The sequence below is a fragment of the Oncorhynchus mykiss genome, chromosome 27, assembly GCF_057628025.1.
Source record: "Oncorhynchus mykiss isolate SJ-2025 chromosome 27, ASM5762802v1, whole genome shotgun sequence".
Taxonomy (NCBI): Eukaryota; Metazoa; Chordata; class Actinopteri; order Salmoniformes; family Salmonidae; genus Oncorhynchus; species Oncorhynchus mykiss.
In genome coordinates this window covers 46,968,776-46,981,373 of record NC_143048.1, presented here as the reverse complement: position 1 = coordinate 46,981,373, position 12,598 = coordinate 46,968,776, and the positions used below count along the sequence as shown (strand labels likewise).

General features: G+C 43.5%; 1 protein-coding gene across 1 annotated transcript in view; it reads right to left on the bottom strand.

Annotated features, from left to right (window-relative positions):
* Window positions 1-909: 909 nt before the first annotated feature.
* The window catches only part of foxo1a (forkhead box O1 a), a 102,469-nt gene continuing 90,780 nt past the window's right edge, over window positions 910-12,598 (bottom strand). Inside the window, exon 4 of the mRNA XM_036965061.2 lies at window positions 910-12,425. Coding sequence (XP_036820956.1) covers window positions 11,383-12,425 — 1,043 coding nt within the window. The 3' untranslated portion in view covers window positions 910-11,382. The remainder of the gene's footprint in view (window positions 12,426-12,598) is intronic.

Below are 12,598 nucleotides of genomic sequence, written 5' to 3'. Positions count from 1 at the left end.
GTCATGAAGAGATAAGAAGGGATAAGAACGTTGTCATGAAGAGATAAGAATTATCGTTGTCATGAAGGGATAAGAACGTTGTCAGGAAGAGATAAGAACGTTGTCATGAAGGGATAGGAACGTTGTCATGAAGGAATATATAGAGCTGTTATAAGGTGGTATAAGTCAATATAGAGCTGTTATAAGGTGGTATAAGTCAATATAGAGCTGCTATAAGGTGGTATAAGTCAATATAGAGCTGTTATAAGGTGGTATAAGTCAATATAGAGATGTTATAAGTCAATATAGAGCTGTTATAAGGTGGTATAAGTCAATATAGAGCTGCTATAAGGTGTTATAAGTCAATATAGAGCTGTTATAAGTCAATATAGAGCTGTTATAAGGTGTTATAAGTCAATATAGAGCTGTTATAAGGTGGTATAAGTCAATATAGAGCTGTTATAAGGTGTTATAAGTCAATATAGAGCTGTTATAAGGTGGTATAAGTCAATATAGAGCTGCTAGAAGGTGTTATAAGTCAATATAGAGCTGTTATAAGTCAATATAGAGCTGGTATAAGGTGTTATAAGTCAATATAGAGCTGTTATAAGGTGGTATAAGTCAATATAGAGCTGTTATAAGGTGGTATAAGTCAATATAGAGCTGTTATAAGGTGTTATAAGTCAATATAGAGCTGTTATAAGGTGGTATAAGTCAATATAGAGCTGTTATAAGGTGGCATAAGTCAATATAGAGCTGTTATAAGGTGGTATAAGTCAATATAGAGCTGTTATAAGGTGATATAAGTCAATATAGAGCTGTTATAAGGTGGTATATGTCAATATACGTCAACATAGAGCTGTTATAAGGTGTTATAAGACAACATAGAGCTGTTATAAGGTGGTATAAGACAATGAGGAGACTCTGACCTTCAAAGAAGACACTTCTTCGACAAAGATGTACATTTATTTATGTTTTAATACATTAAAGTTGCACAAGTTATATATTCTTTTTGATTGCAAATTACACAGCACACATCCAATGTATTCCTGTACATAAGTAAAGAAATGTAACAGTTCATTTTTTTAAATATGTAATATTTTTTCTTTCTTCCTCTGTTCTCGAGGAACACTTGATATTTATAAAATGTAAAAGTAAATAGCTTTCTATTCTTTAAATTATATAAATTGGTCCAAAATCCACCATCTAAGTAGGGATTGTCCCAGAAAGTTGATTTTTTTTTTTTTTAGCTTTCTTAGCTTCTCACAAGAGGTTTATAGATATATCATATATTTCCACTTAATATTTTAAGCTTTCCTACAAACCGCAGCTAAATACAAAGAATAACAGTGTCAGTTTACAAAAAGCTTGGCGATATCATCTATTTTCTAAACACACTTCATTTTTTTCTCATATAACTGATTAAAACATACAATCATTCTGACAACAACATAACAACATACCGTAATATTTCACAGCTCTATGATACAACAAAACATGTATGTCTTCGGGCCAAATAAAGTGACAATAAAAATGATAGAATAGCAACACAAAATCAAAATCAAGGGACAAAAAATGCATAGATTGGATCATTAGGTTGAATCATTAGGTTGAATCATTAGGTTGAATCATTGGGTTGGGATCATTGGGTTGGATCATTAGGTTGAATCATTAAGTTGAATCATTAGGTTGAATCATTAGGTTGAATCATTGGGTTGAATCATTGGGTTGAATCCTTAGGTTGAATCATTGGGTTGAATCCTTAGGTTGAATCATTGGGTTGAATCCTTAGGTTGAATCATTAGGTTGAATCATTGGGTTGAATCCTTAGGTTGAATCATTGGGTTGAATCCTTAGGTTGAATCATTGGGTTGAATCATTGAGGTTGAATTATTGTGTTGGATCATCAGCAAATGTTTTCATTAAAATAAATAGTTTACAGTTCTTAGTAAAGTAAAGATCACAATTGTGATATGTTTTCGATCTAATTCTTTGACATTGACAAATCTGTTGATATCTATGATTTCTATCTTTCTCAAATCCTGAAATGAGTGACTGGCACAGACATACACAACATATCAATATAACCATATATCAATATATCAATATAACTATGTACACATCACTTGAAATAACTGATAAATATATTATCTCAACTTCAAAAGGCAGAACTTGGCTGTAGTATATGGCATGTTTGGGTGGGCAACGTATAGGAAACGTATAGGCAACGTATAGTCAACGTATAGGAAACGTATAGGCAACGTATAGGAAACGTATAGGCAACGTATAGGAAACGTATAGGCAACGTATAGGAAACGTATAGGCAACGTATAGGAAACGTATAGGCAACTCATAGTCAACGTATAGGAAACGTATAGGAAACGTATAGGCAACGTATAGGAAACGTATAGGCAACGTATAGGAAACGTATAGGCAACGTATAGGAAACGTATAGGCAACTCATAGTCAACGTATAGGAAACGTATAGGCAACGTATAGGAAACGTATAGGAAACGTATAGTCAACGTATAGGCAGCTCATAGTCAACGTATAGGAAACGTATAGACAACGTATAGGAAACGTATAGTCAACGTATAGGAAACGTATAGTCAACGTATAGGAAACGTATAGGCAACGTAGCGTTAACGTATAGGAAACGTATAGTCAACGTATAGGCAACGTATAGGAAACGTATAGGCAATGTAGAGTTAACGTATAGGAAACGTATAGTCAACGTATAGGCAACGTATAGGAAACGTATAGGAAACGTATAGGCAACGTATAGGCAACGTATAGGCAACGTATAGGCAACGTATAGTCAACGTATAGTCAACGTATAGGCAACGTATAGTCAACGTATAGTCAACGTAGAGTTAAGCGCATAGGAAACGTATAGGCAGCTTATATTCAATGTATAGTCAACTTATAGGCAACGGATATGCAACTTATAGGCAGGCTATAGTCAACGTATAGGCAACGTATATGCAACATATAGGCAACGTATAGGCAACTTATATGCAATTTATATGCAATCTATAGGCACCGTATTGGCAACGTAAAGGCAACAACGTCTGGCACTGACGCCTTCCAGCAGCTTCTGTGACGCACCCTCGGTATGTTTACTTCTCAAATGGCACTCAATTCCCTATATAGTTCACTACCTCTAGGGCTCTGGTCAAACGTAGTGCACTACATAGGGAATAGACTGCCGTTTGGGAAACGCAAATGTCAGTCCCATTCTCAACATCTCTCTGGCATCTCTAACTCTAACTCTCTGTGTGGTTCTATGGTATATCATGACCCTAAACATGAATATTTAATAGCTTTAATATCAGTTTCCGTTTCGAACCAACAAATACCCACTCGACTCCACTACCACATGACCAATGCTCTTTACTCTCAAACGATAACCAATCAGCTGTCTTCAAGTGTCAAACTTCTAACTGAGCTAATAAAACAGAGGCAAATGTTGCGGATATCCTTAACCGATACAACGACAATGAAGAACAAAACAAAAATCACAATTACAGTCACTGATATGCTTTGACAGATAATCCTCGGTTTTGTAATGTCACGTTGAAAAAAGCAACACATGACATAACCTGCGATGTCGTTTGTAACAAAGCTCAGATATTGACCAGGTCTGGATGAGCAAGACGAGGGACTGAGATGGTGATCACACTGATCAGCTCACATTGAATCCAGGCCTTATGGTAGTTACTCCAGGCCTTGTGGTAGTTACTCCAGGCCTTATGGTAGTTACTCCTGGCCTTATGGTAGTTACTCCAGGCCCAGGCCTTATGGTAGTTACCCCAGGCCTTATGGAAGTTACTGCAGGCCTTATGGTAGTTACCCCAGGCCTTATGGTAGTTACACCAGGCCTTATGGTAGTTACTCCAGGCCCAGGCCATATTGTAGTTACTTCAGGCCTTACGGTAGTTACTCCAGGCCCAGGCCTTATGGTAGTTACCCCAGGCCTTATGGTAGTTACCCCAGGCCTTATGGTAGTTACTCCAGGCCCAGGCCTTATGGTAGTTACCCCAGGCCTTATGGTAGTTACTCCAGGCTCAGGCCTTAGGGTAGTTACACCAGACCTTATGGTAGTTACTCCAGGCCCAGGCCTTATGGTAGTTACCCCAGGCCTTATGGTAGTTACTCCAGGCCCAGGTCTTATGGTAGTTACTCCAGGCCCAGGCCTTATGGTAGTTACTCCTGGCCTTATGGTAGTTACTCCAGGCCCAGGCCTTATGGTAGTTACCCCAGGCCTTATGGTAGTTACTCCAGGCCCAGGTCTTATGGTAGTTACTCCAGGCCCAGGCCTTATGGTAGTTACTCCTGGCCTTATGGTAGTTAGTCCAGGCCCAGGCCTTATGGTAGTTACCCCAGGCCTTATGGTAGTTACCCCAGGCCCAGGCCTTATGGTAGTTACCCCAGGCCTTATGGTAGTTACTGAGGCTTCTGTCTGAGTGAACAAACCAAAGAACACAGAAACAACAAACTCAACAAACTGTGTGTGTGTGTGTGTGTGTGTGTGTGTGTGTGTGTGTGTGTGTGCGTGCGTGCGTGCGTGCGTGCGTGCGTGCGTGCGTGTGCATATACAGTACCAGTCAAAAGTTTGGACACACCTACTCATTCCAGGGTTTTTCTTTATTTTTTACTATTTTCTATGAAATAACACATATGGAATCATGTAGTAACCAGAAAAGTGAATATATTTTATATTTGAGATTATTCGAAGTAGCCACCCTTTGCCTTGTTGACAGCTTTACACACTCTTGGCATTCTCTCAACCAGCTTCACCTGGAATGCTTTTACAACAGTCTTGAAGGAGTTCCCACATATGCTGAGCACTTGTTGGCTGCTTTTCCTTCACTCTGTGGTCCAACTCATCCCAAATCATTTCAATTGGCTTGAGGTTGGGTGACTATGGAGGCCAGGTTATCTGATACAGCACTCCATCACTCTTTTTCTTGGTCACAAAGCCCTTACACAGCCTGGAGTGTTTGGTCATTGTCCTGTTAAAAAACAAATGATAGTCCCACTAAGCGCAAACCAGATGGGATGGCGTATCGCTTCAGAATGCTGTGGTGGATGCACTAATCCATATATAGATTTGTGTGTTTATAGATTTGTGTGTATAAGCTAGTTGTTGTGGTATTGATAGATTACTTGGTTGGTTATTACTGCACTGTCGGAACTAGAAGCACAAGCATTTCGCTACACTCCCATTAAAATCTGCTAACCATGTGACCAATAACATTTGATTTGATTTGGTAGCCATGCTGGTTAAGTGTGCTTTGAATTCTAAATAATAAATCACAGACAGTGTCACCAGCAAAGCACCATCACACGTCCTCCTCCATGCTTCACGGTGGGAACCACACATGCGGAGATCATCCGTTCACCTACTCTGCCTCTCACAAAGACACGGCGGTTTGGAACCAAAAATCTCAAATCTGGACTCATCAGACCAAAGGACAGATTTCCACCAGTCTAATGTCCATTGCTCGTGTTTCTTGGCCCAAGCAAGTCTCTTCTTATTGGTGTCCTTTAGTAGTGTTTTCTTTGCAGCAATTCGACCATGAAGGCCTGATTCACACAGTCTCCTCTGAACAATTGATGTTGAGATGTGTCTGTTACTTGATCTCTGTGAAGCATTTATTTGGGCTGCAATTTCTGAGGCTGGAAACTCTAGTGAACTTATCCTCTGCAGCAGAGGTAACTCTGGGTCTTCCTTTCCTGTGTCGTTCCTCATGAGAGACAGTTTCATCATAACGCTTGATGGTTTCTGCAACTGCATTTGAATAAATGTTCAGTATTGACTGACCTTCATGTCTTAAAGTAATGATGGTTGTCATTTCTCTTTGCTTATTTGAGCTGTTCTTGCCATAATATGGAGTTGGTATTTTACCAAATAGGGCTATCTTCTGTATACCACCCCTACCTTGTCACAACACAACTGATTGGCTCAAACGCATTAAGAAGGAAATAAATTCCACAAATTAACTTTTAACGTGTCACACCTGTTAATTGAAATGCATTCCAGGTGACTACCTCATGAAGTCTGGTTGAGAAAATGCCAAGAGTGTGCAAAGCTGTGATCAAGGCGACGAGTGGCTACTTTGAAGAATCTCAAATATAAAATATATTTTTTTATTTGTTTAACACTTTTTTGGTTACTACATGAATCCATATGTGTTATTTCATAGTGTTGATGTCTTCACTATTATTCTACAATGTAGAAAATAGTACAAATAAACAAAAAGTAGGCGTGTCCAAACCTTTGACTGGTTCTGTATATATACTGTATTTATATATATTTAATTTATTTACATTAAGAAATATAATTAAAACTAACGACACAACATTGTCTGTGGACAGTTTGAATGAGAAGCACCCTGACGGGAGAGAAGAGACGACCAATTTCCATCCCACTTTGTGTTTAAAGTGAAACTATAACTACGTCCTAAATGAAAACCCTTTTCCTTATATAGCGCACTAGTTTACTACAGGGGGGAGGGGGGAGGGGTCAAAAGTAGTGCACTATATAGGTAATAGTGTGAAAATTCAGACAAAACCTATATCACGTCCAGTTTTCTTTTTCTGATTCACAACGTTATTTCTCCTGATTTACAATTCAACTCTGTACTGTACAGGTCACATGATACACGACTACACAATGACATGGTCCACATCTAATGACATGATACCGTATTGACTACGCGATGACATAGTCCACATCTAATGACATGATACACAGCTACACGATGACATAGTCCACATCTAATGACAGAACATACTGTGCAATGAACCAGGCAACAAGAACACTAGTCCTGACACGGCTGTATAAACTCCGGTATAACCTGGTATTATTATGGTATCTTATGGCATTAGGCGTATACTTCCCTTTGCCATAACAATGCAGGCTACAGCCATATCAGGGCTACAAGAAAAGGTGTTTGGATGTAACAAAGTCCAGGAATCCCTAGGTAGAGAGTCCTAAGCACTCAACAGCACACACTGCCTGAGGGCAAAGACGGTTGAAATGACATCATTCCAACCAGGGTTTGTCATTCCAACCTGGGTTTGTCATTCCAACCAGAAATCAGGTTTGTAACATTGTCATTCAAACCAGGGTTTGTCATTCCAACCAGGGTTTGTCATTCCAACCAGGGTTTGTCATTCCAACCAGGGTTTGTCATTCCAACCAGGGTTTGTCATTCCAACCAGGGTTTGTCATTCCAACCAGGGTTTGTCATTCCAACCAGGTTTGTCATTCCAACCAGGGTTTGTCATTCCAACCAGGGTTTGTCATTCCAACCAGGGTTTGTCATTCCAACCAAGGTTTGTCATTCCAACCAGGTTTGTCATTCCAACCAGGGTTTGTCATTCCAACCAGGGTTTGTCATTCCAACCAGGGTTTGTCATTCCAACCAGGGTTTGTCATTCCAACCAGGGTTTGTCGTTCCAACCAGGGTTTGTCGTTCCAACCAGGGTTTGTCGTTCCAACCAGGGTTTGTCGTTCCAACCAGGGTTTGTCGTTCCAACCAGGGTTTGTCGTTCCAACCAGGGTTTGTCGTTCCAACCAGGGTTTGTCGTTCCAACCAGGGTTTGTCGTTCCAACCAGGGTTTGTCGTTCCAACCAGGGTTTGTCGTTCCAACCAGGGTTTGTCGTTCCAACCAGGGTTTGTCGTTCCAACCAGGGTTTGTCATTCCAACCAGGGTTTGTCATTCCAACCAGGGTTTGTCATTCCAACCAGGGTTTGTCATTCCAACCAGGGTTTGTCATTCCAACCAGGTTTGTCATTCCAACCAGGTTTGTCATTCCAACCAGGGTTTGTCATTCCAACCAGGGTTTGTCATTCCAACCAGGGTTTGTCATTCCAACCAGGGTTTGTCATTCCAACCAGGGTTTGTCATTCCAACCAGGGTTTGTCATTCCAACCAGGGTTTGTCATTCCAACCAGGGTTTGTCATTCCAACCAGGGTTTGTCGTTCCAACCAGGGTTTGTCGTTCCAACCAGGGTTTGTCGTTCCAACCAGGGTTTGTCATTCCAACCAGGGTTTGTCGTTCCAACCAGGGTTTGTCGTTCCAACCAGGGTTTGTCATTCCAACCAGGGTTTGTCATTCCAACCAGGTTTGTGCAAGCTGGATGTGCAGTTCATAACTTTCAACCAACCCCCTTCCTCTCACCATCAAATATCACGTTACATCTATCGTTCCTCTGTCTTCCCTCTATCTTATCTGTATCTTCTATCTTCCCTCTATCTTATCTATATATTTTATCTTCCCTCTCTCTATCTTATCTGTATCTTCCCTCTATCTTCCCTCTATCTTATCTTCCCTTCCCTCTATCTTATCTTCCCTTCTCTCTATCTTCTCTGTATCTTCCCTCTATCTTCCCTCTATCTTATCTTCCCTTCCCTCTATCTTATCTTCCCTTCCCTCTATCTTATCTGTATCTTCCCTCTATCTTATCTTCCCTTCCCTCTATCTTATCTCTATCTTCCCTCTATCTTCTCTGTATCTTCCCTCTATCTTATCTTCCCTTCCCTCTATCTTATCTGTATCTTCCCTCTATCTTCCCTCTACCTTCTCTCTCATGCAGTCCAAATCATTTAGCGGTGCATTCTTAGACACAAAAGGCACACTGATGTCAGGTTAAGGAAGCGTGCCAAATGGAACCCCATTCCCTTATATAGAGCCTTATGGTTCCTGGTCTAATGGAGTACACTATATAGAGCCTTATGGTTCCTGGTCTAATAGAGTACACTATATAGAGCCTTATGGTTCCTGGTCTAATGGAGTACACTATATAGAGCCTTATGGGCCCTGGTCTAAAGGAGTACACTATATAGAGCCTTATGGGCCCTGGTCTAAAGGAGTACACTATATAGAGCCTTATGGGCCCTGGTCTAAAGGAGTACACTATATAGAGCCCAATGGGCCCTGGTCTAAAGGAGTACACTATATAGAGCCTTATGGGCCCTGGTCTAAAGGAGTACACTATATAGAGCCTTATGGGCCCTGGTCTAAAGGAGTACACTATATAGAGCCCAATGGGCCCTGGTCTAAAGGAGTACACTATATAGAGCCTTATGGGCCCTGGTCTAAAGGAATACACTATATAGAGCCTTATGGGCCCTGGTCTAAAGTAGTACACTATATAGAGCCTTATGGGCCCTGGTCTAAAGGAGTACACTATATAGAGCCTTATGGGCCCTGGTCTAAAGGAATACACTATATAGAGCCTTATGGGCCCTGGTCTAAAGTAGTACACTATATAGAGCCCAATGGGCCCAGGTCTAAAGGAGTACACTATATAGAGCCTTATGGGCCCTGGTCTAAAGGAGTACACTATATAGAGCCTTATGGGCCCTGGTCTAAAGGAGTACACTATATAGAGCCCAATGGGCCCTGGTCTAAATAGTACACTATATAGGGAATAGGGTGCCAGTAGTACACTATATAGGGAATAGGGTGCCAGTAGTACACTATATAGGGAATAGGGTTCCATTTAGGGTTCCATTTGGTGCCTCAGGTCATTGATGGGACAGTCAGCTGGTCTATTCAGTGTGTGTGTGTGTGTGTGTGTGTGTGTGTGTGTGTGTGTGTGTGTGTGTGTACGGCATGTTCAGTGAAAGCTGGTCATCCAAGGCTTCAGTCAGAACAAGGTTCTGCATGATGATGTCATTACGTGGGTACTGATAGCAAAGTACTTTGCAGTAACTGAGAACTAGTTGGCACTTGAACAGTCACAGCTGTACTACCCCTGCAACCACAGAGCGAAAGCACACAGTCACAGCTGTACTACCCCTGCAACCACAGAGAGAAAGCACACAGTCACAGCTGTACTACCCCTGCAACAACAGAGAGATAGCACACAGTCACAGCTGTACTACCCCTGCAACCACAGAGAGATAGCACACAGTCACAGCTGTACTACCCCTGCAACCACAGAGCGAAAGCACACAGTCACAGCTGTACTACCCCTGCAACCACAGAGAGAAAGCACACAGTCACAGCTGTACTACCCCTGCAACCACAGAGAGAAAGCACACAGTCACAGCTGTACTACCCCTGCAACAACAGAGAGAAAGCACACAGTCACAGCTGTACTACCCCTGCAACCACAGAGAGAAAGCCCGGTTCAGTTTAGCTCCAACGACGGTCTGGCACTTTCTTTGTATTTACACAGATACGTTACATCAGAGGGAGAAAGAGACAGGAACAGTCCTGTCTGTCTGTCTGTCTGTCTGTCTGTCTGTCTGTCTGTCTGTCTGTCTGACTGACTGTGTGACTGTCTGTGTGACTGTCTGTCTGTCTGTCTGACTGTCTGTCTGTCTGTCTGTCTGACTGACTGACTGTGTGACTGTCTGTGTGTCTCTCTGACTGACTGTGTGACTGTCTGTCTGACTGTGTGACTGTCTGACTGTGTGTCTGTCTGACTGTGTGACTGTCTGACTGTCTGTCTGACTGTCTGTCTGTCTGCTTGGACCAGAATCTACATCAGAGGGAGAAAGAGTTTTCATCTAAAGCAGATCAGAAGTTAGCTTCTTTACATGAACTAAAAGGTTCTTATTGGTAGAGGATGGTTGGTGAGTCACAGTCCTGTCTGTCTGACTGTCTGTCTGACTGTCTGTATGTATGTCTGACTGTCTGTATGTCTGTCTGTCTGACTGTCTGACTGTATGTCTGTCTGTGTCTGACTGACTGTCTGACTGTCTGTGTCTGACTGACTGTCTGACTGCTTCGACCAGAGAGAAGTCTTTTGTGACCATAATATCTGTGATGACGATGATGAGGACGACGGCGATGATAATGATGACAATGATGATGGTGATGAAGATGATGCATGTCACTGACTAGGGCACCGTTAGTAGGACGGAGGGTGGGGGGGGGGGGGGGGGGGTTTGCTATGCCAGTTAGTTTCCATGGTGATTCTGAGATGCTTTAAGTGTTTATGACCCTGTAATAAAAAGCAACATGAAGAGGAAGTCAGCTGGTGGACCAGATGGAAGGAAAGATGGTCAGAGAGGATCCTCTGTGTGTGTGTGTGTGTGTGTGTGTGTGTGTGTGTGTGCGATCGTTTGTCTGTTCTCTACCCAGACACCCAGCAGTTGTGTGTTTGTGTGGTAGAGAGAGAGAGTGTGTGTGTGTGTGTGTGTTAGAGAGAGAGAGTGTGTGTGTGTGTGTTTGAGAGAGAGTGTGTGTGTGTGTGTGTGTGTGTGTTAGAGAGAGTGTGTGTGTGTGTGTGTTAGAGAGAGTGTGTGTGTGTGTGTGTGTGTGTGTGTGTGTGTGTGTGTGTGTGTGTGTGTGTGTGTGTGTGTGTGTGCGTGTCCGTCAGTCCACGTGTCCTTCCATCGTGTATGTATGTAAGAGAGTGTATGTCCATCCGTCCTCTACCCCGACACCCAGCCATGCGTGGTCGTCTTGACCCCATGGGTCGTGAACCCCTGCGAGGTCACCATGGGTTCAAAGTTGAAGTCCAGCGGGTCTCCGTCCATCAGGGTGTCATGAAGGATGGATTCCATATCACACTCGAACCTCTCAATGGACATGTCGTCCAGATCGCTGGGCAGTTTCTCCAGGTGGTGGTGGTGGTGGTGGTGGTGGGGGGCGGGGGGTAGACCCAGGCCGGGACGCCCAAATCCGTTAGTGTTGATGGGGCAGAACCCACCGGGCATCCCCCCTGGTCCAACATGGGTAGAGAGACCGTAGGGCACCTGCATGGGGTTCTTAACCCCCAGGCGGGTTCCGTTACCCCCTCCACCGCTGTGGCTCAAACTGCCCAGAGACATAAGGTTGCAGCTGTTCATGGACGAGACAGAAGTGGGTGGGGTTTGGTTGTGGAGGTGAGGGTGAGGGTGGGTTTGGGGATGGGGGAGGCCGTGGGGGTGAGGGTGAGAGTGTGGGTGGGGGTGTAGACCCCCACCCCCTCTTCCTCCTCCTCCTCCTCCTCCTCCGTGCTGAGAGGCATTATACGAAGGTAGAACGCTGCTTCGTCCTGCGCTAGACTGAGAGACCACCGTGTCGACCGAGGGCGTCATGTCCCCGCGGGGGTCAGAGTCTGAGGTCAGGAGCTCCTTGAGGAGGCCAGCAGGACAGTTATATTGACTCAGAGACGAGGGGCTGAAGCTGGACTTGATGTCCCCCAGGGTTTGCATGGGGTTGGGAGACATGGGGGAGAGAGCATTCATCCTTGCCTGGCTGTACCGACACTTGCGGTAGTCCTGCTGCTGCTGGGGGACCATGGAGGGAGAGGAGTAGGAAGGGTAGCCCACCCCTGACCCGGGGCTGGCCTGCATTAGGGGGGAAGGGGAGTTCTGGGATGACCCCTGCCCCACACCCCCTCCTCCTCCCACCTGGGTGTTCTTGGGAGAGAGGAGGTTCAGGTTATCCAGAAGGTTCTCCATAACGTTCTCTGAGCTGTGGTGGTGGTGGCCTAGGGAACACGGAAGAAAATAATGAGGACATTGAATAAAGAGATAAACATATTCAGCATTTTGTTTCTCAGACCTACCACGAACAGTACTACTGAACTAAACCATGCCATAAACATCTCCAGGCTACCACTAGCATTACACCACACTACACTACACTAACACTACACTACAC